Source organism: Solea solea, chromosome 2 (assembly GCF_958295425.1).
Source record: "Solea solea chromosome 2, fSolSol10.1, whole genome shotgun sequence".
NCBI lineage: Eukaryota > Metazoa > Chordata > Actinopteri > Pleuronectiformes > Soleidae > Solea > Solea solea.
Window position 1 is genome coordinate 11,116,362 of NC_081135.1, and position 26,506 is coordinate 11,142,867.

The window sequence follows — 26,506 nt, forward strand, 5'->3', positions numbered from 1 at the left end:
CTGGGCATCTGGGATTCTATTCACCCAGCAACGGCTCCAATCTAAAAAAAAGTGAGCGTTTTTAGGGAATTGCAGCATGCACATGTGGGCCCCATAAGTGTTGTCCGAAGCAGGTTTGTCCATGGTTGCGCCAACCATATTTGCCCACTTCAAGCCCATGTCCACTTAGTACCCTTTCCAGGCTACCTGGGTACTAATGGCGCTTTTCCATTATACAGTTATAGCACTACTCAGCTCTACTTTACTCAGTTGGGTATCAGTCACGTCGCTTTCCATTACTGTAGTGCCTCCTCAACAAGGGGCGAGGTCGTCATAGCACGGCTGCACAAAACTGCCGTGACGTCGATTCATAAGAATCAGTTCAATAAAAGATTAGTTCAGAACTTTCAGCATGATCTGGCTCACGACCGCCGGGTTTCTGCAGTGCCGTCGCTAAATACACCAGACTCTGTTAAATGTTGAGATTTGAGGCATTTCCTTTCTAAATGGTGGAGATTAACGCATGTTTTCAGGATTTTAACTGTCTTCAGGATTTTAGTCTTTTTAACTGATCTGCAGTTCGGTATTGTTCGGTTTGATTCCTGTGGCTGGCAGTCTGTCAACGTCACATTTTAGTATTGGCTCAGCTCGCTTGGAACCTCACCAGAGCAGATACCAAAAAAGCAACAGGTACCAGGTGCAACCCTAATGTAACAATAAAAAACCATGTCGAGTCGAGCTGAGCCGAGCTGTTCTAGAACTGTATAATGGAAAAGTGCCATAAATGGGTACTAGTACCCTTTCAGGACTATCTGGGTACTAAGTGGGCACTAAGTGAAAATGGGCTTGAGTGGGCAAATTATGCATCTAGTCCTCACGTACAAAGCAACTTTCATGCGGATTACAACCACTATAAACAAATGTCCTGCCAGCAAACCTCCACAATTCATTAACCTCAGAAGAACACACGTTCACCTTTGATACACAGATGCAGGAAACTTGGCAGAAATGAGTGCCAAAACCTTGCAACCCCAAAAACAGGAAGAGCAACCAGCTCCTTGAACTTCCTTGTGCTGCAACAACGGCCAGGTCTTGTTTTGGAGAACAGGCCTTGAAGCTGTTAAATACTTAGAAATGGCTTCACACAGCCTGTGCACGGGGAGCTGTTATGATTTGTACCTTCCATTAAGGACATGACACTGCTAACCTGTTGGCTCAGAAACCCAGATTTAATCTTCTTTTCTTTTCTTTTTTTATCTGCTGAGATTATAAGCCTCAATAACAATCTATACTTTCAGTATCAAGGTGATTAAATGCGGTCTTGTTATCTTTATTTATTGGGTGTTCACACACTATCAGTGAATCACAGTCTGGAGAGATTGTTTCTTTTTTGCTTTATAAGGACAACTGTTGTGATTGTAGTCTGTGACTGTTGAGTCATGTGTGTGTTGTGATATGATGGATCAATGAATAACAGACCCAAAAAGAACGATGTGGCTGGAATACGGCCTCAAACAGCAGGCTGTATAACTTGCATCCAAAGTGAAGAGGACGATTTTTACTGCAGAACCTGTTTCCACATCATTTCCCTCCCCTTTGACACACACTGTTGATTCAGTTGATTCCTCCCTCAGGATGTGATGTCCTGAGAGAGAATAATTTATTGTTTGGCAGTCAAACAACATATCAACCACAAATCCACAGCAAACATCATACAAAGAACTCTGGCAAGAAAAAGTATGTGAACCACTTTCTGCATGAATTTGCCAGTAAAAAAAAAGTGATTTGTTCTTCATCGAAGTCACAGATATAAACAAACACAGTGTGCTTGAGTGCATAACACGAAAAGTAGGTGCACCCTTGGATCCCAAATGGCAACTGGTTATGATGTCACCCATAAGAATCTGGCTTCAACTACAACTGGGCTCGCATTATCCCATACCAGCTGTCAACCACACTGTTGTCCGCTAATACGTGCCTTAATGCATTATCTATTTTCTTCAAAAGAGGAAGAAGAAGAAGAAGAGGAAGAAGGGCTAAAACTAGTGATAGACAGGATTAACTCTTCAGGAAAATGTTTACTGACATTATAAATAAAGTACTTTGATTAAAACTGGTGGGTATTCAATATATTTTTACTTCCTGATTGACTTCAGAGACAAAACCAAAATATTTTGTCAATTTTTTAATATATACAGTACATTGCATATGGTTGACCCTACATTGGCAGCAACAACCTCAACCAACCAACGATATTAGCTGTCACTCAGGCTGGTGTTCACTCATATACCAGACTCTATCATCTATTTTCATTCAAATAGGACCTTAATTTAGAAGATTTACATAACTTTCCATTGAAGAAGGGCTGAAACTAGAGGAATATGTTTACTGATGAAAAAAAAGAAAAAGATAGAGACAAAGAAACTAATTTTCCTATAGACTTCAATTAAACCTACTTGTTTTGCCCCCTGGTGGCTATTATATATATGTTTACTTCCTGAATGACTTCACAGAGAAAACCAGGAGACTTTTTTTATATTAATGATATGGTTGGACGTCCATTGGCAGCAATAACCGCAAAGGTTTGGGCTCTGATTGGTGCACTCCAAAAGTTGTTGAAGTCAGTCTGTCATTGTGTTTTTGTTGCATCACCCAGCTTCTACAGAGCTCCAGCTGAGGAAAAGACACCCCTGACATTTTCTTTCTAAGATTGCTGGATGAATTAATAAAGTACTGACAAGCTGTTCCTGGCCCTGAGGCAGCAAAGCAGGGCCAAATCATCGCGTTCCCTCCCCCTCACCGCATATCACCATTTTACGCAACATGTAACACTGTGTGTTCTTCCCCAAACAGCGCTTAAAACATTTTCCCGGGTGCACTGTGGAGTGTCCAGATGCTCTCTGGCAAACCTCAGAGGCACAGCAGTCTTTTTTTTGGAGAGTAGCAGCTACCTCAGTGGTGTCCATTATGCTTGTTCAGTGGTTTGTGTCCAGTTCATTCATGAACAGAGGTGTCCGCCAGTTCTGATGGTTCCTTTTGGTGTTTTCTTTTTTATGTCTCTCGCTGAGGATACTGCATCAAGCCTTTGAAGTCATTTTGACTCGTTGCCAATTTCTAGGCAGAGTTGCAACAGTGAGACAATTTTGTTAGCAGCTTTATACAAATCACCAGCTCTTGATCGTTAATCTCTGTCACCTCTTTTGTCAACAAAATCAAGATGTTGGAGTGTTGTTGTTTTTGATCACAGTAGTTCTGGACGTCACCTCCTTCATTAATGTGACACCAGCTTTGCCAAAATCTGACTCTAATTAGCTTTTGTTGAAGTTATTTGTCTGGGCCTGGACAGCACAGTAGGTGGGCTATGAAAGTTAATTTAATATAGATAAATAAATATGTTTTTAATTTTCAGTTTTTTTTATTGAGTTTTAAATTGCTGTAAAATATGTCTGATAAACTTTAAGAAATACTTTTTCACCACCCCTGTTATTGCATAGCACGTTTATTAATTACGTTGTTTTGCATCTTCATGTACCTCTACATGTTCCCGTCTTGTGACATTTTAAACTGGAGGTGAAACTGTTTATAATATCAAACAATCTAGTTCTGTAACAACGGATATATTGAGAGAGGAAGTCAAAGTGCAGCCAGACTTCCCTTTTTGGACAAAGCAACGACACAAACGGCCTTATTGATTAAATCACACACACACACACACACACACACACAGTGCTGGAAAGGCATGCTGGGACATTCAAGAGGCAGGAAAAGCTGAGCAGTTCCTCCACATGGGGTAAAAACCCCTGAGGATACTTGAATGGAGTAGGCCCAGAAAATAATTTCTTTGGCCGCACCAAACTGGACAGAGACCTAATCTGAGAAATCATAACTCAGATTTAGTAACTTGAAATGAATTTTGCAATCTACTGCAATGATGGTGTCACTTGATCCCTACAGGGAAATTGGACACAGGCTGAGATTTAGGAGATGCAAGGTTTCCTGACAATCAAGGCTTAACACTTGCTGTTAATGTTAAAGTTATTTCCACGCTGCTCAAATGTGGAATTTCCTCATTAATCGTGCGCCACACGTGGAAACTCCATCTTTGCCGTCTTTGATGTCTCAATCATATCTGCATTCCCGGCATTCCTGTTTTCATCGCCAAACAACAATGTTATCGCTCGGCCAAATTCGCTCTCCTCTTCCTTCAGACAAAACAACAGGTGGTGCAGGATTCTTGACATACTCTGCAAAGTGCAGGTTTTGTCTTGTTCATGCGTCTGTGCTGTGACATCCTTGACATCCGTGCACTGGGATGGTTGGACGCAGCAGCTGACCTCGAGCTCAGCAGACTGTGGACCAGGAAATATCGTGTGACGAAAGGAATGTAATTTGGATTGGAATTCATTTGAAAACCCAGTTGAAACACAATCAGCTGGCCAAGTTTACAGCGCATAAGTACAGAAAACAGATGCTACACACCGCATCGTGTTACACTGTGTTCAAACTATTTATTTTTTATGAATCCACAGAAAAAAATAAGTAGAGAGAGTACGCTAACCTTGGCTGAAGTGTCCCGTCTTCAGCTTCCTCTGTTTTCATTAATCATTACTTTAATGCACCTCCACTGCATACTCTTGTGTTTCCTCTCCTGTGGTTGAGATGTTTTTGAGAGGTGTGCTGAGGCTTTTGAGATTCTGCATTTCCTAAGCTGCTCGCTACTCCCTCTGCTGGCCTCCTGTGTGTCAACATGTTATTGGCTAGAGTTTTTGGGTGGGTGGAGCGACAGAAACACATTAACATGTGTGTGACGACAGATGAGTTTTCCAGCATAATTTATCTCTACGTGCACAGACGGTATATTTTCGCCTCATTTCAGTCCATCTCTGAGTCCAGCAAACCCCGTAAACAAAGAGCCACTTATGCCCTGAGGCAGACATTTCAGATATGTCCTCACATAGCTTTAAACTGTTTAGAGGAATAGTTCCGTTAATTTGCTGTACACAGCTCCATGTGCTGTTCAGTGAGCTGCTTTGTTCTTGTTGCCAGTGCTTCGAGTCGACCTTGGCTCGTTGCAACACGCGACCATGCCAGCGGGCGTTATCACCACTGCACTGACCTCGCAAACGGGAAATAAAAAAAATAAACACTGCAATACACAAATATTGAGATTGGGACGAGAGATGAGATTGAGTGGATTAGGGTTATGTGGCGGCTCCAAGGCATGGGAAGGAGGAGACTTAAAACACAAACACTCTATATATACAATCACTCTTCAATGCATTTAGACATGGCAAATTGTCGAATTTCAAATTCAATCTGAGCATCAGAAGACGAAAAAGTGATTTAAAGCTGCAGTGTGTAACTTTTAGTGCTTGCTATAATGTTGTCATTCTTTTTTTGGTCTTTGTGAACAGAAATAATATAACTTTTTCTAATTTTTCTTCTGAATCCCCTGAAAAAGGACGCCGTTAAGCAATACTAGGGAGTTTTTGTGCGTATACAGCGGCAGCACAGGGGTGGTTGAGGACAAAAGCCATGACTGAAACTTTCTGTGGGACCTTTTTTGTGTTCTCACTCTTACTCCTACCTGTTTTCAGTCATCTCGCTTTACGAGTGCAATGTTGCAGTTGCCTCTGTCTATTTTGACGTAAAACAAACCACTTCCTGTGTGCAGTGCAGTAACAAATTCCTGTCTGAAACTTTCTGTGGGCACTTTTTTATGTTTTCACTCTTACTCAAGCCTGTCTGCGCTCGCCTCGCTTTACTAGCACAATGTTGAGGTTGTCTTCAACTGCCTGGACCTAGTGGCAACCAGTCGTGACGTCACCCTTAAGAGTCCGATTGTTTTGAAGCCTCCAGAAGCCTTCAAACCTGAAGCTCATGTGGCTCCCCCAGGTTGTTTGAGTTTGAGACATCATATGATGTAAAACCATGTGGAGACTTCATAGATGCCCTGCAGTAAAGATGAAGAGCATGTATACAGTTATCTGGAGCTGCACAGCATGGGCACACTATTAACCTGTGATGCGATGTATGTGTATCAATTCTTACAATAGTAAAACTTACTATGACCTAAGGTTATGAGGAGCAAAGGCTTCAGGGAAGTGTGTTGTCAGTAGCCAGTTGCTAGGCTAATAGACGCTACGTAGCTCTGTGTGCGACATCTAAGTTTAACAAACCAGTTAATGGAACGGAGTAATTCATGACACAACCTCAGAGCCATGTCACAAAGATAATGAGGCAGCACAAAGCTCTTTTGTCACACTGGTTGTTCATGTGTGCAGTAATAAACCCGGGTGTTGAAAGGAGGCAAACAGAGGAGAGAACACGGACACAAAACGCACTAAATTATCAGTACAGTTCTGCACTGATAACACGACACACAAAGTGATGAATGCGTGCACCTCGTGCAGTCAGATTTCATCTGTAAGCATCAACACGACGACAAATAAATAACCCGCAACTCTTCTTAATTGCAGAACAGGAGAGGAGCCACTTTATCAAGGACTCGAGTCAGGACGGTGTGAAAAAGCCCGGGCTCCTTTCCAACGCTGACTCATCAATCAGCATCAGAGCGACACCAACACTGCAAGGCTGAAAAGGTTTCCATGGGGCCTTTTTCAGCCACATATGCTGAGCGGTGGTGTCATAAGGAATCCTACCTACAGACGATACAAGCTGGAACACATCCCTGTCGACTGGAATTTTATCTCCTCATACTGATCGTGGTACAGACACAGCAGGTTAAACTACAAAATGCAAGATTTCTCACCGTCTCTGAAATGTAAACCCACGGTTACATTAACTAAATGTTTGCCCTTTAATTAATTATTGTATGAATTGTTGTTGTGTTGTCGTCTTTCACTCAAAATGACTACAGACATAAATTAGAAGCTTCTGCTCACATGGGTATATTAGCATGTCTGTGATGTTCATTAACACATAAAATACTTTTCAATAGAACAAATGTCAGTTAAACTATGAGTTCACACAAAGGTGATGAAATCCACACGACACTGTCTGGGTTCCTCGGTGTAGTGGTGTTTAGACGTCGTGCTGCACACAGGAAGTGACTCATTTTATGTCAAAACAGACGGAGGCAACAGTAACGTTGTACTAATAAGGTGACTGCAAACAGGCTGGAGTTTCAGAGGTGATTTTCGCTGCTCAAAAAACACAGTCGTTCAGCAGTTTGACCCCTGCACTGCTGTTGTATACACACATATCAATCAAATGTTATTTATATAGCGCTTTTCATACAAGGCAACGCAACTCAAAGTCCTTCACAGGATAAGTGAGGGAATCTTCAGTGAGGGAAAACACTGGAGACTAAAATACTAATGGGAGATCTAAACAGGAGGTAAAAGAAAAATTAAAAACAAATAGTAACATAAAATGTAATGAAATTGATGTGCGTTAAAATCAACCACAAAAATTGACAGAAGTTGTGTCCTGCAGCTTTAAATACATATTAAAAAACAAAACAAAAAACAGCAAACAAACTCTTAATAAAGTTTCATAAAGTTTTTTGTTACATGAATTTCATACATGAAATTTCACATGTGCTGCTGGACCTTGATGTTGAGGTCATTATTTATGACCACAGAAGCTGTGATTAAATTTACTTGCAAATGCAACCTACACAAAATGGACATTAGAAAATGGCTTGATCTTCAATCTGCACATGCGGATGAGCACTTAAGTGCAATTTTTTTTCAAACGGTGTCGCTATACTGTCGAGTGCATACCAGCCCTTCTTAATCGAACCCTAGCTTGTTTGCTCCGAAAGTCTGGTTCGTTTGGGGAGGTGTGAATGCGCACCAAAGAAGTGAACTCTGGTCTGGAACTCCCGGTCTCGGTTAGCTTCAAGTGAACCAAATGCAGGAAGCGGACTACAAAAACACACGTGCATATAGAGATTGATAAACTTCACCTTCCTTGCTCTCCTGTTTGTGACCATTAAGGCTCTAATCAGAAATGCCCACCCATAAATATCCTCAGTAAGAGCTAAGGCAAAAAAAAAGCTTGAAGCTCTGGTTGGTTTCATCCTGATCAACAAACCCCTAAATAAGAACAGAACATGGTTAAGCTTGTTATTACCCAGAGACTGTAATTAAGTAGCTTTCTCCTGGGACGGCCCGGGTAATTAACTCTACTGATTAACATTGTTCTGAACCTGGAGTTCTCCCTCTCAGGACTTGACTGTAACAAAGCAGAAATAGCTGTTTTCTTGATTAATGTTAGGGCTTTCTGGTTCCACACATGACTGTAGCAAACTTTGTTTTGGGATTTTATGCAAAAACATTTTTATTTACCATTTATTTCTTGTTAACTCAGGTTTTGCATGAGAATATTTAAATCAATGTAAAGGACAGTGGGTCAGTTGTATAAATACACGTGAAAAGAAGACGGCATTGTCTCAACAGCCAGAAATGTTTGTCTCTTCTCCTTCTGGCAAAAGAAGAGGAGACGTAGTGAGTGAGTGACCCAGATCTGTGCCAACAGCGAGTGCTGAGGCCGAGGAAATGTCAGAACTGTCACTGCGTATCAAGCCTCAGGAGAGCAGCCACTGAGTGCTCCTCCATGTTTACACTGCACGGAAGCACCAAGATGATTTCATGCACCCACTGGTGTTGCCGCAATACGACACTTTCATACTCAAAGCTGATATACTCTCAATCCTGGTTCTTGGGACTCACTGCTCTGCATGTTTTAAATGTTTACCTTCTTCAACACACCTGATTCAAACGCTCAGCTCATCACCAAAAGCCTGATAACAGTCTATTCATCTGAATCAGTTACCTTCACTAGGTTGCACACAGTCCACTTATTTAGGTTCAATTACTTTTTCTATTACAGTTCATATACTGTACATTATTTATTTATTCAGTTCCTTTATATTTGACACATATGTATTAAGTCTTATTTCTACATGAACGACTAATTAGGCTAACAAATTACTGACATAGACAGAAGTGTAGATTCGTATGGGAACTCAATGTACAAAGTACCAAGACAACATAAAATGCAGTTTAAATAATGTTGTGTAGATAGAGTAAATAAGCAACCATGAAAAAATATGCATTAATAATTTTAACTTTTCCAGTTTTGAGTAGTACTTTTGTTCTAGTTCAACTGTTTTTCTCCAGTTTTTAGTTCCCAAGTTCAAGAGAGTTCAACATCCTACCACAATCTGCAGAGGACATGGTCCTTCCTCCTTGTTCTTGGGGTTAGCTTGCCATCATAATGCTCCTCCAAAGGAACCTGACCTATAACAGGTCAAAAAGGTATAATTAATCATCAACCCTTTAAATGAAATTTGTTTATGTTCATAATATTCAACAGTCATTCTTGTAAGCGATCAAGTCAATCAATTAACTGTCAATAAATCCAACAACAAATCATTCAGCTCTAAATAAACAACACTGTAAACATTGTTACATGTGTAAACAATGTTAATTCTGTAACGTGAGGGTTCGATGTGTGGTGGTTGGATCCCTCTAGATGTGAATGAACAGCAAGATGGAGATGGATATTTTCTTTATTGTTCTCCACACTTCAGCAGCTTCACAACAACCACACTTCCTGTTTACTTCCTTGTTATGCATCACATGTGTCTGAAGCAACCACTGAGAAGCTAGAAGGAATTAGACAGGTAAATGTGAGTCAGAACCACAAAGGCAGATTCAGCTAATTATTTAAAGTTGTTAAACATGCTGCTGTAAATATTTCAACATGTAAATATGCAAATAATAATTGGGAACATAAATGTGTAAATAGCCAACTGTATAAACAATTTCTTTTTAGCAAATTAACAAAAATATATAAACTAACAACTTGTAAACCTTACAATTCTATTTTAACAAGCCAATTCCAACAGGAAATGCTAACATACAAAGCTATTTGGCTTACATACAAATGCTAACATGCTAACAACCAAAAAGCTAATGGCTTACATACAAATGCTAAAATGATTAAAGAAAGCTAATTGGCTAACATACAAATGCCAACATGCTAACAAACAAAAAGCTAATGGGCTAACATAAAAATGCCAACATGCTAACAAACAAAAGTTAATGCGCTATGCAAATGCTGACATGTTACAGTCAGGACTTAAAATCAAAACAGAAATCAACAACTCACCTCTGACTGGTGAAAGTTCTATGCTACACACAGGTAAGGAAGTGACCAACATAGTAACAGGAAGTGACATCACTTGACCCGGAAGTATCTCAACATTTCTCAACACCTTTAGCACTATTCATTTATATTTTTAAACCTGGGTTACACATGTGTAAATATTGTATTGTATACAATCTTTATATATATATTTTTCTTAGTATATCTTACCTTAGTTAATATCTTAGTATATGTAGTAATCTCTGTTATTTTCTCTTCTTGTTTGGAGTAGCTGATTTTCTGATTCTGATTAAAAACGGGCATTTTGGTGTCTGACACTGGTCTGTCTGAACGTACACATGCAGTAGTAGCTCAACCGATAATCACATTTTACGGTTGTTGTAATTTGACTCTGATTATGAAATTAAACCATTTCAAAATGGTTTAAAAGGGTGAATTTCAAAAGTCCCACTGACACAGTACATTGTTGGTTGGTGTTGTTTTTTTGTAATGTCATGTAAACACACCGACTAATGACTCAACCTAACACTCCGTGAGCCGTCTGTGCATCAGCAGCAGTGGATCTGTGTGTTGTAGCTGATGCGTTCACAGGGAACAGCATTGATCGGGGGCTTCCATCTGAGGCCAGACTACCAGAGCATGTCTGGAATAATAAAGCAACACTTGCCCACGGGCAGCTGATGAAAGTGCCTTCTGTGTAAAGCGAGGAAACCACACCTTCACTTTGCAACAAAGCGTCTGTGCATGTAGCCTCTGTTTGATGTTGTAATTAGTGCTCATACAGCTGTTACACATGTTTTTTGTTGTTGTTTTTTTAACAGTTATGCTCCTGTGTGTGTTTTACTTTGTTGTGCTTTATTAAAAAGAAAATATGCTATAAAAATGAGTTCCTATTTTCACTGCTGCTGAAAAGACAACATTTTATTAGGTACAATCTTTAAATGACTTATTAACTCAAATCAGCCAATCACATGTAGATGCGGTCAAGACGAGCTGCTGAAGCTAAGGCGGAGCTTCGGAGGGAAGTCTGAAGAAAGGGGCTTGGACTTTTGAATTCAAAATGACTTCTTTAAGTCACTTCTTCGCCTTTAAATCTACAGTTTCTTACATATTTTATTGGCATTAGTTTTGCATGCTTCTGTGCTCTTGCCATTCGAAAGACGCCAGTTTATTCCTGTGTGGCTCCTCGCTCTGTCACACAGTCATTTCCTCTTCCAAACTGCTCATCTACTGGCATTTCCATGCACAACCATCTCTAGAATTTACAGAGATATAGATCTAACACAAAAGGACACAGGGGAGAGGACAAGATGGAGGCAAATGATCCTCTGTGGCGACCCCTAAAGGGAAAAGCGCAAAGAAAAAGAGGAAGCAGGTCAAAAAGAGAAAAGAGGAAATATCCAGGGAGCATAAGTTCTGTGGGAGAAAATGCCTTGTTGATGCAAGAGGTCAGAGGAGAGTGACTGACTGGTTCAAGACAGTCAACAGAAACTCAAATAACCACCAAAGTATGAAGAAAACACAGCCACTTTATTTTCTATCTGTCCTGTGTACCCAAGTGGCCTCTTTTATATTATATAACATCCCTGTGTCTTTATCCCATAATAATCCTTTTTTATTTCATGTAACACTGCAAAGCAGGGGTTTGTTTTAGATGTTTCCGGGCTCCAATACACCTGATTAACAAATAAAAATGTACTGTGTGTATAGATTGTGCTATTCAGTCCCTGTACGAACATTTTCCTGGAATCATGAGTTAGTTTGCGGGCAGCTTCAGATTTATTGTTCATAAGACCATGTGGTGCTGATCACTGTATTACATTACACTCTGAAGTCACATCCTATGACACACACACACACATATATTCTCTCCCAGCATTCTTACTGAGGACATTCACCCTAACCCTTAACTGTCAGAACTAAATGCTTAACCCTAACCTTTAACCTCAACCTAACTCTAATCCTAACCTGTAAAAAAACAGCCCCAAAAATCCCTTTAAAGTTGTGAGGACCAGACAAAATGTCCTCACTCCCGATGGTTTATCCGTTTTTGGTCCTCACCTTGATACACATACAAGAACACACACACACACACACACACTGCAGCCTCTGACGCACAAACATGGCTGCTCGCACCATATACTCTGGTCATCACCATATGTCGATAAAGTCTCTGGTATCAGATGAAGACTGAGCAGATGGTGCCGAGAACTTCTGTTCTTTTGTTCTCTGCTGACAGCTGAGCTCTCCAGCACTATAAATAAGGCCGTTTTCATCTTCAACATATCTCTAAGTGCACTGAAGGTCCATTTAGGAGGTTTTATTGGCAGAGATTTGAATATACTACCTATAAGTATATTTGTATAAGTTCAATACAAACACAGGCAAGGGCCTTACTTTACCGAGCTTCTAGCTAGCGCATGGTAGGCCCGTTACGCTATGATTTGTGGCCGACACACAAAATTGAGGACAAATCGGTATTTTTGACTGTATTTGTGTAATAATCCCAGGTGTATTGAGTTTCTTGGAGCGTTCAGTTAATTGTTTTACTTATTTAAGTTGATTTTTACGAGCATTGACATTGAAATTCTTGCCATAGATCGCGCACACATCGGCAGGAGTACCGTCGACATTCAGCCACAAAACTCGCAACATTAGCAACACGTAACAAGTTTCCTCCACGAACAAAGGCGCTCCCATGTCCATCACTGCATAGCAACTGCCAAGCCCTGGTGATGACGTTAGCAACCATTCACCAAGATACAAAGGTATAAAAATTACCCATCAAGAATATATGGTGTAAAAATAACAATGTTCCCCTTTGGGTACCCTTAGAACCCTTAGAATGGCCAATTTTCACCTTAAATGTGATGTGGCTGGTAATCAGAATGTAGCCTAAATATCTCACACTGGTCCTTTAAAGACAGTGGGCTGGTATTGATGTGTGTCCGATGGAGATGTACTGTAGCTCCTGGATGGTCGGTTGCCTTGGAAAAGTAGCCGAATCAGTGATTGTTTGGTTTTGCTGCACAAAAAGCATTAACAATGCAAGATGAAAAAGGGATTTCAACATTTATTTCACCGAGCTAACAATAAAAACTAACCACAGCTCTGTCTATTCCTTAGGCTGAGAGATGTGTGAGAGTTTAGTGGTTTGGAACGGTCTTCACCATCTGTCAGCTCAAACCGGGATGTGACTCAGCAGCAGCAGCAGCAGCCGCAGCAGCAGCTGTTGCCATGGGTTACCAGGCAGGACACTCACTGGATTCCAACGAGCTTCGATGCTGACACATCCGATGCACCTACCCCCACACCCTCACCCACAAACTCATCCCCCATCTGCTGCCCCACCTTAAATCCTCCTGCACTTTCTCTGGAGGTGGTGCTGCAGAAGGAGGACGAGGAGGAGGAGGAGGAGGAGGAGGAGGAGGAAGAAATGGGAGGGGTTAATCCCATCTGAGGGCGGGGACCTGCTACTAACCTGCACTTCCTCCTCAATGCAGATTAATACCTCATTAAGAGAAAGTGACTTAACACCAATCCACTTAGAGCAAGATCTTGGATGTGCAGAACAAGGCCTGAGATCCACACACACACACACACACACACACACACACAGTTTCCACAAGATACGTGTAGCGTCAGGAAACATCTGCGCAATTCAATACTGCAAAAAAAAAAATGTCGACTCATGTCACTCTTCAAAGGCAAAGTCATCACTGCGTCTGTGGCAACTCGGGATTCCCTCCACTGAAGCCGGGTCACGTTTCAATTATAGTACGAGCTGCTGCAGTTACACACAAGCCACAGTATGGGTTCTCTGAACACACCGCCAAGTAACGGTGATGTCACACTAATGACATTAAAGATTTTGGATGTGGCTGGTGGCTAATTTAAGGGACAGGCAAATCTCTTGGGTCACAGCACGCCATCCCATAAGCCACTGCCGACAAATGCATGAAAGCAGCTGGTGCACATTTGCCCGAGGGCCTTTGTTGGAGGTTTTGTGTGCAACAAGGAGTACTTTTTTGCTTTCTGAGCTTCCGAGGCCTGAAATGATCAGTGTCCCCCTTACCAGCTGCATCTACTTCCTGCATTACAGGGAATGGTTGCCCTGTGGTTGGAGTTTGCAGCATTAATCACTGAGCTTTGGCGTATGACAGGTGGTCAGACATGTTTCATTTCCATTACTCTAATACTCACTAAAAGTGAGTTGCCACTGAAAATTAGGCTGACAGCACCTTTAAAGTGAGATGCATGATAAAAGTGTGTGTATTTCAGTGAGAAAATAACTGTACTGCAGATTTTTTTTTTAGTAACAAATTATTTTTTATTACAACATTTCATGTTTTTTTTCCCCATTTCTGGCAATGGTTCTGTGGCAGAGTAACATGACAGGGAATTTACAAAAAGAAAAAAAAAAATTTAAGTTACGGTTTAAAGCAAACACACTGAATCAATCACTGGTGGTTTTCTTCCCTTTTCAGAGGCAAAACTTAACAGAGACGATATCATGATTTACTCCGACATATGTGGTGCAATTTAACCGTAAATAAGGTCCGTTTGTGCATCTCCCACAACTAGATGAAACCTGTTACACTTTTTTCCTTTAACCTTGTGTACAAAAGAAAAACAAACATGGTGTGATTTTTGGGGCATTTACATTTTGGCCAGCATACAATCAGAGTTGTGCATTTCCAAAAAGAAAAAAAAAATTAGACAAAGAAAGCTTGACACCTCAGCCACAGGAAGTTGGGTGTGTTTTCTTTCATGTGTGGCGGCAATGATGACGAGCTTCCTGGGACAAAGACTGCGCAGGCCACGCCCTGTGACGCCAGTGTTGGACGTAAAGGTGTTAAGAGACGTGCATCTTCTGCCGTCCGTTCGTCCCCCTCCATTATGGACAAAGCTTCATCACCCCAGATGTTGACAGTGCCGTTTCTGCCGCTGAGGAGGGTGGACAGGGTGGTGGTGGGGGGGAATGGAGCCCCCTGAAAGCATCATCCATCCAACAGGTGGTGCAGCTCGGTTTGTCGTTTTCATGATTTCAGGTTATACAAAGTTATACAGCTAAAGAGATGTGACTGAAAACAAGGCAATGCGGGAGGAGGAGGGGGCGTGTACAGTACATGGTGAGAGGGAGGGGCTTCACGACTGCTTTTCCTGCTCGATGGCTGCGGGGGGAGAAGAGAAGATGAGTGAGCACATAGACAAAAAAGGGGGGGTTAAATGTGACGCAACATCCACACTTACTCTCTTTTGTAGGTAGTGGATTCTTCTCCTGCGTCTCCGTCTTCTTCAGCTTGCTCTTGTCGAATTTGGTCACCTCAGAGATGTCGGGCTTGTCGGACATTGTTGTAGTCTGTAAAAATCAGAGTAAAGACAAAATGTCTCAATAGAAAACACACGTATATACAGAGAGAGATAAATCACTCCATATAATGTAGATAATGTCAAATATTTGTAAAAAGACTTTGCAGTCTGTGGGCGTTGTCTCAATCTCAGTGGTCAAAAAAAAACAAAAAAAAAACAAAAAAGGTTTGATTCCCTGCGCAGCCGCAGTAGACTTCTCCCCTAACGAGCCCGGCTGCGTCCGCCTGCGGCTCTGAGCAGAGACATGTGCCCGTTATCCAACGCAGCAGCCCCGGGGAAGCTGCACGCCGAGGACATGCTGCTCCACACAATGCAGCCAAGTCTGAGCTGAGGCGGTTCAAATCCCAACATTTACATGACAAAAGCGACCGGAGAAGAAAAAGAGGACACGGTTTTGAGTGAAGGAAAAAAAAATAAAAATGATGTCTCATTTTCTGGAGGTAAACGTTGATTTACTGGTGTCCAACATCCGCATTCGCTTGTCACGTACGTGTCCCCTTGGGGCGCCATCAACAGCAACCACCGCCCAGTTTGGCTTTCTGCTCAATCATCCCTCGTGAAATCCAAGTTCAACTCCACAAATAATAAAAAAAAAAATTTAAAAAAAATAGTTGGCGTCATTAAAGGCAACGCTCACAAAAACAGAAGCGCCGTGAACGCACCACGGCATCGTTTTAATAACGGGACCAGGCGCGTGCAGCCCGAGCACAAAGGAAACATGAATGTGAGCGGTTTTAAGACAAAGACACACACGCACACACTCACAGCTGCATTCCACTCACCTAATTACACACCCAGCTCTTACATTTTTTTAACAAAAACTCATGTTTTGGCGTAAAAAAAATAATCATCCATCTGCTCCTATTTTACGTTTCCAACAACAACAACAACGTCAATGAGAAACACAAAGAAGTGAAGTCAGACTTACCGGAGTGTGTGAGAGAGCGAGAGTAAGTATCTGACTTAAGTCTGGAGTTTCTGTGTTCCGCGAAGCTGCAGCACTTACTGGCGCGTCTTTGCGCAACCATTACATATAGTCAGAAATATGCTAATGGAGGTGACGTCACCTGCCCTGACCCACACTCAGAGACACGCCTCCTCTTCCAGCATCACGCTGTCTGAATGCATGTATAATATTCTTATTTTTATCACCATAAGTCACAATATTAATTGTTTCATATTATTACCCATTAAAAAAAATAAATTGCTACATTTTTGGTCTGAAAAGGACGATCTTGTGAGTCAAAACTGCACAAAATCTGTCATCACTCTGTGTGGCTGGTCGTTTATGTAGAAAGAGCTCCCTCTGGTGGCGATTCAACGTTTCTCTACAACAGCTGACCACAAAGAGGAGCCAGGCAGAGGTGAAGGGACCAGACAGAAGAATATTTGACTGTAATTCATAATTTTACACTCATATGGCCAGCAAAGACTTAAATAATATATATGTCACAATATAATGTATATAATAAATGTAAAACATTTCACTTTGTTGGTTTCTATTGATAAAAAAACCCCACAACTTTTATTTTGAAAAAACTGACACGATTTGATGTTTACATATTTTCCAATTTGCCATGATTTAACACTTGTATTTACATGTAATGTAATGAAATATTACAAATAAGTTTGTTGGTTTCCATAGATAAAAAAAATATTAAGACCACTATTTATAAGTTTCATTATATTTCAGTTAACAGCTAAATGAAATTCTTCAATTATCTGTCTTATATTTTGAAATATTGCCATGATTTAACAGTTACATTTTTGAAAGACTTCCATTTGACATTTATACATATTGTAAATATTTTTAAACTGCCACTTTGACATTTATATTTTTGAAAAACTACCTATACCATGAACTACACCCACCTCCACACATCTAATGCAAAACTGCAATGAACCCACACCCACGGATGGTATATAAAAAGGTGGACTCGGCAGCACAGATGAGCAGAACAGCGTCTCATTGTCAAAGCTTTATTGTCAAGGAAACAGCCTGAAGTGTTACATACATATAAAACATTAAATCATGCTTTTTTTTCCCACCAGTGATTTCTTCACTTCTTTACGGTGACACCTGTGCACCATGACAGCTATAGACAATTCCTCTTTTATTTATTTATTTATTTAGTGACAAATCAATCATTGTTGAAATCTTAACACTATAATCAAGCTGTGGGCTCAATTACTTTAATGACCTTTTGGAAAATGGGTAAAAAAAAAAAACAACCCAGGAAAAAAAACAAAACAAACAAAAAAAAAAAAAAACACCTCACATTCGACACTTTAATCAACGACGAAACCTGTCAGGGAGTTGAGAGAGAAAGAAAATCATTACATTTGACAGAGAAGGGTGTTGTACTGATAAGCCACCACTAGGTTGCAGCAACATATCAAAATAAGAAACAACAGCATACAGGGAGGCTCAGAACTAGATTAAATCAAGTTTTCTTCTTTAAATATGTGGTCCCGTCAACATAATTTACCTCGTGGTTTAAACTAACATTACAATCAAAGTCCATAGAGCTTTAGAGCAACTTCAGGGTTAAGACTTTATCATTTTAATACTTTCAACAACAAAAAAGGTGCACATTCTCACTAATTTTAGAACTTTGAAAAGCAAGAAACAGCCAAAATGTTTGTACCACATGACACAATGGAATGCTTCTTTTATTTTTAAGTCAGGTTGACATAATTATTAATTAAGAGTGGTACATAATGGACCCTTTGGTTTAAATGAAGGCGAGGCCTCTGCTGTTTGAGGTCGGCATGACAGGAAAAAAAGAGAACAGAATGAGAGAGAGAGATGCTTATAAATACAAACTTGGTCATCAGAGGAGGAAGTGAGATTTGGCTCCGTCTCTTGAGAGAGAGAGAAACGTCGAAGACGACACTTGGGCGGCCAGAAAACCCGGAGAGGCCTTTTATTGAGTGTTTCATCGGGAGGATGTGGCCAAACGTGGCAGCCGATTGGTCGAACCAGAGAGACAGAGGGAGAGAGCGGGAGAGTGGGCCGAGGGCCGTCCACACACGGGTCTTTACAAGGGTACGTGGCTGAAGAGGTAGGACACTGACTCGCCGTTGTGGGTTCTTCTGATCGCCTCGGCCAGGATCATAGAGATGTCGATGACCTGGAACAAACAGGAGAAGTCGGTTGTGGGACGAAGAAGTGCATTTTCAACATCAACCCTCCTGTTGGCATGCATACTTTTCATTACGGTAACTCCTAAACCTTTCGCGATATCTAGAACATTCAAAAAACTATGGACTGGCAATCTGTCCAGGGTGTGACCCTGCCTTTCGCTCTCTGTCAGCTGAGATTGGCACAGCACCCCCCGCCAAGCTTGTGTAGAGGATAAAGCGGTAGAAGACGGATGGATGGACACCGGGAAGCAGAGAAATAGAGCTTTGCGCCCTCAGGACTTCCACGGAACAACTGTCCAATCACAGACAAGATTCATAAACGAAAGATTTCGAAAGCAAAAGTTATCTTGGAAAAAAGGGGCAGAACACATTAAGACAATATCTAGAGCCAGAAAATCAAAATAAATCCAAGCAGCCTGGTCAGAGGGTTGACACTGATCGTTTGGCCACTTCAAACAACTTCTGTCACTGACACTTTACAGATGTAATTTCGCACACCATCTAATTTGCATCGATACATTTGTTGCAACATTTATATCCTTTTTTTTCAATGATTAGTTGGTTATGTCATCAGAACCTGAACATCATTTTTCTTTCTTTGCTTTTTAAATAAAGGAGTGAGACATCTTGCTTCCTACCCATCTCCACTGGGAGTCGCACATGCAGTGAACAGCAGGAGACGGCAGGTAAACATGGCAGGAGTGAAATTGTTGCTGCAGATCTAACACTGTAACACTCTACCACTGTCCTTCACAACCTTCTATTGAAACAGATGTGTGAAGAACCCTTTACTTATTTAAAAAATAAATTCTAAAAAAAGAATTCCAAATATGACTTAAAAAGGTATTTAACCATCATTTACCATATTAAACAAAACACGCAACTCAACATAAATCTACTCTTCAGACAGTTTCATATCAACAGGTACAGTACCTGTATTTTTGGACACGCCTTCATCTTCTCCTCCTGTGGGATGGTGTTAGTCACCACCACGGCCTCAAATGGAGCGTTGTTGATGCGAGAGATGGCCGGACCAGAGAAAATGCCATGTGTGAGGATGGCGTAGACCTTTATTGCTCCTGCGTCAATCAACCTAACAGGTTAAAACGCAGAAAAACAAACCGTTGGGACTTCAGAGGCTTCACAGTACATACACAGTGCACAAAATATCTCCCACTAACGTGACACGATACAAACTAGAAGCACTAACTTGTCGGCAGCGTGGCAGACGGTGCCGCAGGTGTCGGCCATGTCATCCACCAGAATGGCCACGCGGTCTTTGACGTCGCCCACCAGCACCATGCGGTCCACTTCGTTGGCCTTCTTCCTCTCTTTGTGGATGAGGGCGAACTCCACGTTGAGGCGGTCCGCGATGGACGTCACGCTGCACACGGGACAGGAGGGAGGACAGGAAGGGTATAGGACACAAAGCAGAGAATTTTGACAAATCTTTGGATTTGAAACACTTTATTGGCCGTTTTAATAGTTCAAAACTGGCACGGTGGTTAGTTGAGGTGTGAATCTTTCTCTCACACTTCGACTAAGAGGGTCACAGTTTGATTATTCAAATTCAAAACTAAATCAGTGCTAGGATCTGCTAATTTAAGGGTCTGCTCTGCTGCTGTATGCCAAGAAACGTCATCATGAGATCAGAATAAAATGTTTGCAAGATAGTAAACACAAGCACAAGTGTTCTGGGTATAACCTGAAAAAGTTATGCAAGAGTATGAGACACTTTGGCTCAAACTGAAGCCTTTATTTTGTACTACACTGTCATGTGCAGGTCATTTGAATTGAAACGCAATGCCAAACCAAAACTGAAACCATGAATCAATCATTATTGACACCTTTGCTGGTTAGTAACACATTTTCCTGCTGGGTGACAAAGTCTGAAGAGTTATTTGTCATTTTACATGGAGTTAGCTGCGAAAACACAAGGATTAACATCTATAGTGCAACAAGCAGAACTTGAAAGTACTACTGAGCTAGGGGTGGGCAGTATGGGCAAGAAATAACGATATTTTGGGGGGAGTTTGACAAGAATATTTAGTCGATATCGTTTATCGCATTCAAGTAAAAATTCAAAGACTTACAACTGAACTACAGTGTAAAAACATTGAACTCTGGGTAAACATTCAGAGGCTCCGCTGCTGAAGTAAATTGTGCAGCAAAAAAGCAAGAGCAAATAATAAAACAATTTTAAAGACTTGGTTGCAGACTTAGGAAACACATTTAGGAAACTAAGTGCGTGACTGTCGCTCACCGTTTTGCTCCACCAGCATCTGGAGACACAATGATGCAGTTCTTCCACTCTGGGATGTTTTCTCTGATCCACTGCAGAACGGCAGGCTCTGCGTACAGGTTGTCCACAGCAATGTCGAAAAAACCCTACCAAAAAAGACACACAAAAAAAGATAGGTCAACACTAACTGATGCATGTTAAACTTTAAAATCATCCCTGGTGTGATGTGGTAGCGACAATTTCATGGATTTCTACCACTTTGACATGTGAAATTTGGACAGAATTCACAAAACATCAAGGGTGAAAGCAGACAAATCTCAAGTGTACAGGCACAAGAAAGGAGGGAAGGGTTCTGAAGATTGTCAGACAAGATCAAAGATGAAAACATTGCTTCATAGCAACTTTAGTGGCCGCTGCTCTTCAGAGATCAGGCTGAACCAAACACACAATGTTTTGGTGAAAAAGAGCAGTGATATGGTGCGAGACTCACCTGGATCTGTGAGGCGTGCAGGTCCATGGTGATGATGTGGTCGGCTCCGGCCACAGACAACATGTTGGCCACCAGCTTGGCTGATATGGGAGCTCGACTCTGAGAGGAGAAGCAGGACACGGGTCACTTGAGGTGAGTAAATAAGCAAAAAAAGCAGGCTGCTTTAAAGTTGATTAAAGTTGATTTAATTGATTGAAGTCACGCCAGGCCTGATGTCTTTGTTTTCACTACAGGAAAATATGGTTGTGTAGATGTTCATGCATGTCACGTACTAGGCTTTAAGGCTTGTTGACAAAACATTACATGGAAGTGGAGTCTACGTGCTGGTAGAAGGGACAGAGATTCAGGTATAAAGATTTGTTTCAGAAATCAGAAAGAAATCTGTCGGCCATTTTCTCGATTAATCGAGTAATCGTTGGGTCCATAAAATGTCAGAAAATGTTGGAATGCGTTGATCAGTGTTTGTCAAACCTGGAAATGATGATCTCAAATGTCTTGTATTATCCACAAACCTAAATGATTCCGTTTTTAATGATTTCTTTGTTATGTGGAGCAAAGGAAACTGAAAATATTCACATTTAAGAAGCTGAAACAAAATCTTGTTTTAATTGTGAAAAAAGCTTCAAACCGATTCGTCGATTATCAAAATAGTTGACAATTAATTTAGTAATCGATTCATTGTTTCAGCTCTGAAACAAATGGCAACTCTGAGTTGTTCTGTACGACTGCAACTAACATTTATGCACATCTGCTCCAAGTATAAGTATCATATACTGGATCTGTAGATAAAGGATGATGGCATGCATGAAGCGATGGTGATGACAGGTCCATGACTGTATTGAACAATTTAGCATATAATTAAGTATAAGACAGAAATCCATTGTTCAATTCAAGGGGGTTTTGTCTGTTCAACTACAACAACGATTTTAGTTTTGTCTGAATCATGAAATCATGTTTGGAGTTACTGTGAAGTCAGCATATGCAGAGGTCAGGGTGAGCTTTGACCCTCACACGTTACACCCTTGTGTGAGGAAAGTCATTTTTGTGGTCCGTGCTGAATAACTGGATGTGCGGGCAGAGTGAACAAAGAGGAATAATATTATCCTTTAGGTGTGAACTGGTAAAAAACTACACATTTAGATAAGCCGGCTGCATAATCCTGTTTTTTTTGTTTGTTTTTTTCTTTCCCCGACCTGCTCGTATGTCACATTTGTCCAGCTCAGGTTTTCAGAGAGCAGCTCAGTGCTCTAATTATACGCCAGCACGCTGCAGTAACACCACATTGACGTTTCTCATTAATACATGGGTGTAAAAGGAGTTGCAGGTTGTGCTGCAGGGAAAACAACTGGCTTTTATTAAGAATTAGATTTGTAACTTTTTGGAAGTGTGTGCGCGTGTACCTGTACCTTGTCCTTCTTGTCCTGTCGGGCGTAGGGGAAGCAGGGGATGACGGCAGTGACGCGGGACGAGGAGGCGATCTTGCAGGCGTTGATCATGATTAACAGCTCCATCAGGTTGTCGTTGATTTCGCCACAGCCGCTCTGCACAATGTACACGTCCTCGCCTCGCACGCTCTCCCCGATTTCCACGCTGGTGAAACACAGAGGCGGGAGCTCCGGGGTTAAATTGAGAAATAGGACGTGAATATGATTATGTGATGTTATTGTGTTTTTGGTACAGGATGTTCTAGTTACTGATACCTAACCTTCAGTGGCACAACATGGGATTTTTTTTTGGTCTTAATCTTTGTTCCTCATTTGAATCACAACACAAACTATGAGCACTGGGTGATTATAAACACACTGCAGTGCAGACATATACTGTAGATTGTACAAACTGAAGTTTAGCATTCCAATTTAATTGGCTACATACATGGGCCAGAAAGTTGTTTTTTTATGGCTTAAAGCACAGAATTATCCAAGCAAAAAAGAGAGAATAAAGAAAAACAACAAGCACATACGAGTCATAAACCCAAAACATAATGTAAATGCTTTACCGAGCACGGGCTGTAAAAAAAGATGCATGCCATCGGTGTCATGTGACCAGGATGTGAGCCAACTCCCTGTTGGGAGCATTGTGTGTTTTAAATGGCAAGTAAATGCATCAGGACAACAGATGGATTAACAGTTTAGTTGTGGTTTAACAATGGGATTTGACTTATATCGGTATTGAACACAAAAAGCTGGTACCTAGCCATCCTAATTTATCAATATCTCAATTTTTTTTTTAATAAATACAAAAAAACTCTTTTCTGATTTAATAAAAGCTGAATAATCCCAACTATCTTCATTCCGGCCCTAAAATGTCCTTTAGTCTGTCAACAGAAAAGAAATCTGTAACCATTTTGACAATTACTGTCATGTCTTTGCTAGAAATGTCAAGTATTGTTCTGTTGACATCCTAAATAGATTAAAGATTGTGGACACAAATATGTATAACCAGCAATGTGATGCTTTCACTTTAACTTTACCATCTGTGACAGACAAGAAACGTGCTCTGTCATGCAGGCTGACCTGAATACCTGAACATATATTGACAGAATTTGTCTTTCTGTTTCTGCCATATTTGAATTCCTTATTAGTTCACATGAAATGTGAAAGCTACGACACTTGTGGACTATGAAAATGAAGCTGCCGAGCAAAAAAAGGGCAATACAACTTAGACAGTCATCCTTGTGCAAAACAGTCAACATGTCTTGTGCAGTTTTTATTCCCAAGAATCTACTCTCCCCCGCCGTCTGCACTCGAGCTGTGAGAAGAGCTGCTATCAATGGCCCAGTCTCACCTCCCGTTGGTGTGAGAAAATTTTGTTTTGCACTGTGTCGCCTAAACATCTGCTTTCCCATGAGATAAACATTCCACACAGATAATCAGAGTCCTCCCTGGATTTTTGTTTTTATTTAAACAGTTAAGTCCCGTTCAAATCTAGTTCTCTCTTACAAGGGTGACCTGGCCAAAAGGTCACAAACATCACCATCAGAGAGGGCCTTAGAAAAGAGAGAGGGGTCAAGACCCCAGTTTTATGCAGGAAATGCCAGTCAGTACATGAGCTACAGTTGTAGCTCAACTTGGCTGTATATTTGGACGACTGTCCTTGTCCCAGCATACAAATAAGTGGGGAATTGATTTATTCAATGAAATGTCTGACTCCTTTACACTAGGTGGCATTATTGTCCCTTTGTGCTTGTTAGTATTAGACAATTTCCAGTTGCGTTTTTACATCACACACCAAAAGATTCTTAGCTGGTGTGTGTGTGTGGACCAGTATTCTATTATTTCAGTGCATTTACATGTAATAATTCCATCTCTTCTAGTATCATGTATTGTATTGAGCTAAATGTCGGTATATTATGGACAGATTACAAGACAACATTGCAGGTTACTTTTAACCAGAGTGCATTGCAATAAACCAAAACTGTCTGATATGATGTTAATGCTGTGCTCACTGAGCTGATACATCTCAAGCCTCCATTAGAGAACAAAGTAGTTGAGATAAAGCAGAGTGATCAGCCACATATCCTCATCCTGAAGCTTCAGCAAACATGGCAGCCAAAAGGTCATTCTGTAAGAGGCTTTAAACAAGCGGAATGACCTTAACTAACGGTGCTCAAGGCCAAGTCACAACATTGTACAGTCGAAGTAATACAAGTCACTTGCAAGGCTAATGATAAACGAGGCTAAAAGCTGCAGGCATGCACATGGTTAGTGTGCAAATTAAGTGCATGTGATTTAAGAAGTGGACACAGTACAGTACTTATGATAAGGGCCAACATTACTTCCCAACTCAAAAAAAGTTCACTTATATTACCTTGTTTGCTTAAACACGATATTTTACACTTTATAACCCGGGCAACTATAATTATAGATGTGTATATTGTCCAGTCTGACCCAGGCTAGTAGCTGTAGCATGACTGTTTAGCCACAATGACAGCAGGCTCGCTGGCACCCATTATCGAACAACCCCACCCCGAACCACATGTGGAACCTTCCCGCATGTCCTGAACAACAACTGCATCTAAACTACTTTGTAAGCGACTCTAACGTTAATTCATGTTGTCGGTGTGTTTTCAGTGACGTAGCTAACCAATAGCCGCTCAGCTAAGTGGATACATTCAGGAGCTGCGTACATTTTGTACACTTTAACATGTGCACACGTAATTTGATGTGGAATTCAATCGAACAGCTGCCCCGTTTCCACACGTAGCTCTGTTTACACGTTTAAACCATGATAATGGCTCAGGGAAGAAGACTTTGCACCACACGTACAAAAACTTGGCCTCGTCCACTTTCACCCGTGACACGGGAAACAGACGTAGCGGAGCGCTAGTAGCTAGCATGACACGTACGTAACGAGCCAAATGTAAAGTTACGCAATTTCACATCTTCGCCGTTTCAGACAGGGTGCTTAAATGTAGTAGCTACAAACAGTAAGCAAGCACGGTAACTGAAAACGAGCCAAACTGACTCCCACGGGTGGTAGCACGACACGGCGCGGATGTTAGATACAAGTGTGCTAGCCTTGTGTGTTTACATGTGGCTTAGCTGGTCACGTGTAGTAAACTATTGTTAGCTTCGAGCTAACATATCCGCATGGAAGTAGAGAAGATCAACATGTGCTTCACCAACCAAAAAATACGCACATCAGGCGTCGTGTGAAAGAGGAAAAGTGTGCTCACCATGTCTCCTGGTTGCTGAACTTCTTGGTTATCACTTTTCCCAGCTCCAGCCCCAGCCTGTCGGCCACTTTCTGGGACAGGTCGTGGTGGGAGCTCCCGCTAAAAAGCACGATGTTAGGCATATCGACGAGACCTGCGGCGGTTTGTTAAACCAAGGAAAATAAGGAAAAGTACAAAAACTAAATAAAGAAAACGACAGGAATCCCCCCACTTAAGGGCTAGAAAATTGGGGAATGTGTTTGCTAATGTTGCAGTGAGAGCATCGTAGTGGCGCAGCAGCTGCAGGGACCGCGAGCAGAGAGGAAATCCGAGCTGACTATTTGCATGATTAAAGGGAACAGTCCTGCCCTCATTGGACAGAGAAACAGACACTCACTGACACTAACCTCACTCAACAACAAACTCTACTCACCCTTTTCAAATCGATCCTGTGTCATTATTGACTGCTAAATTGTATTTT

The 26,506-nt window shown here is 41.2% G+C and overlaps 2 protein-coding genes across 3 annotated transcripts; both read right to left on the minus strand.

The window, feature by feature from the left end:
* Positions 1–14,423: 14,423 nt before the first annotated feature.
* Positions 14,424–16,537, minus strand: LOC131455660 (thymosin beta-12). The gene is made up of 3 exons (XM_058623468.1): positions 16,421–16,537; positions 15,373–15,481; positions 14,424–15,293 (listed from the first exon to the last, which is right to left on the minus strand). The coding sequence occupies exons 2-3, from the start codon at positions 15,470–15,472 to the stop codon at positions 15,268–15,270; spliced, it is 126 nt and encodes a 41-aa protein (XP_058479451.1). The 5' UTR covers positions 15,473–15,481; positions 16,421–16,537; the 3' UTR covers positions 14,424–15,267.
* Positions 16,538–17,458: 921 nt separating this feature from the next.
* Positions 17,459–26,362, minus strand: LOC131455316 (ribose-phosphate pyrophosphokinase 2). 2 transcript variants are annotated; one of them, XM_058622874.1, is made up of 7 exons: positions 26,047–26,362; positions 22,772–22,961; positions 21,372–21,470; positions 20,903–21,027; positions 19,850–20,023; positions 19,573–19,732; positions 17,459–18,626 (listed from the first exon to the last, which is right to left on the minus strand). In XM_058622874.1, exons 1-7 carry the CDS (start codon positions 26,166–26,168, stop codon positions 18,534–18,536), a joined length of 963 nt encoding a protein of 320 aa, XP_058478857.1. In that variant the 5' UTR covers positions 26,169–26,362; the 3' UTR covers positions 17,459–18,533. The 2 variants fall into 2 exon arrangements, with proteins under 2 accessions (XP_058478857.1, XP_058478858.1); XM_058622875.1 differs by having other exon boundaries at positions 22,778–22,961; positions 26,047–26,361.
* Positions 26,363–26,506: the final 144 nt, after the last annotated feature.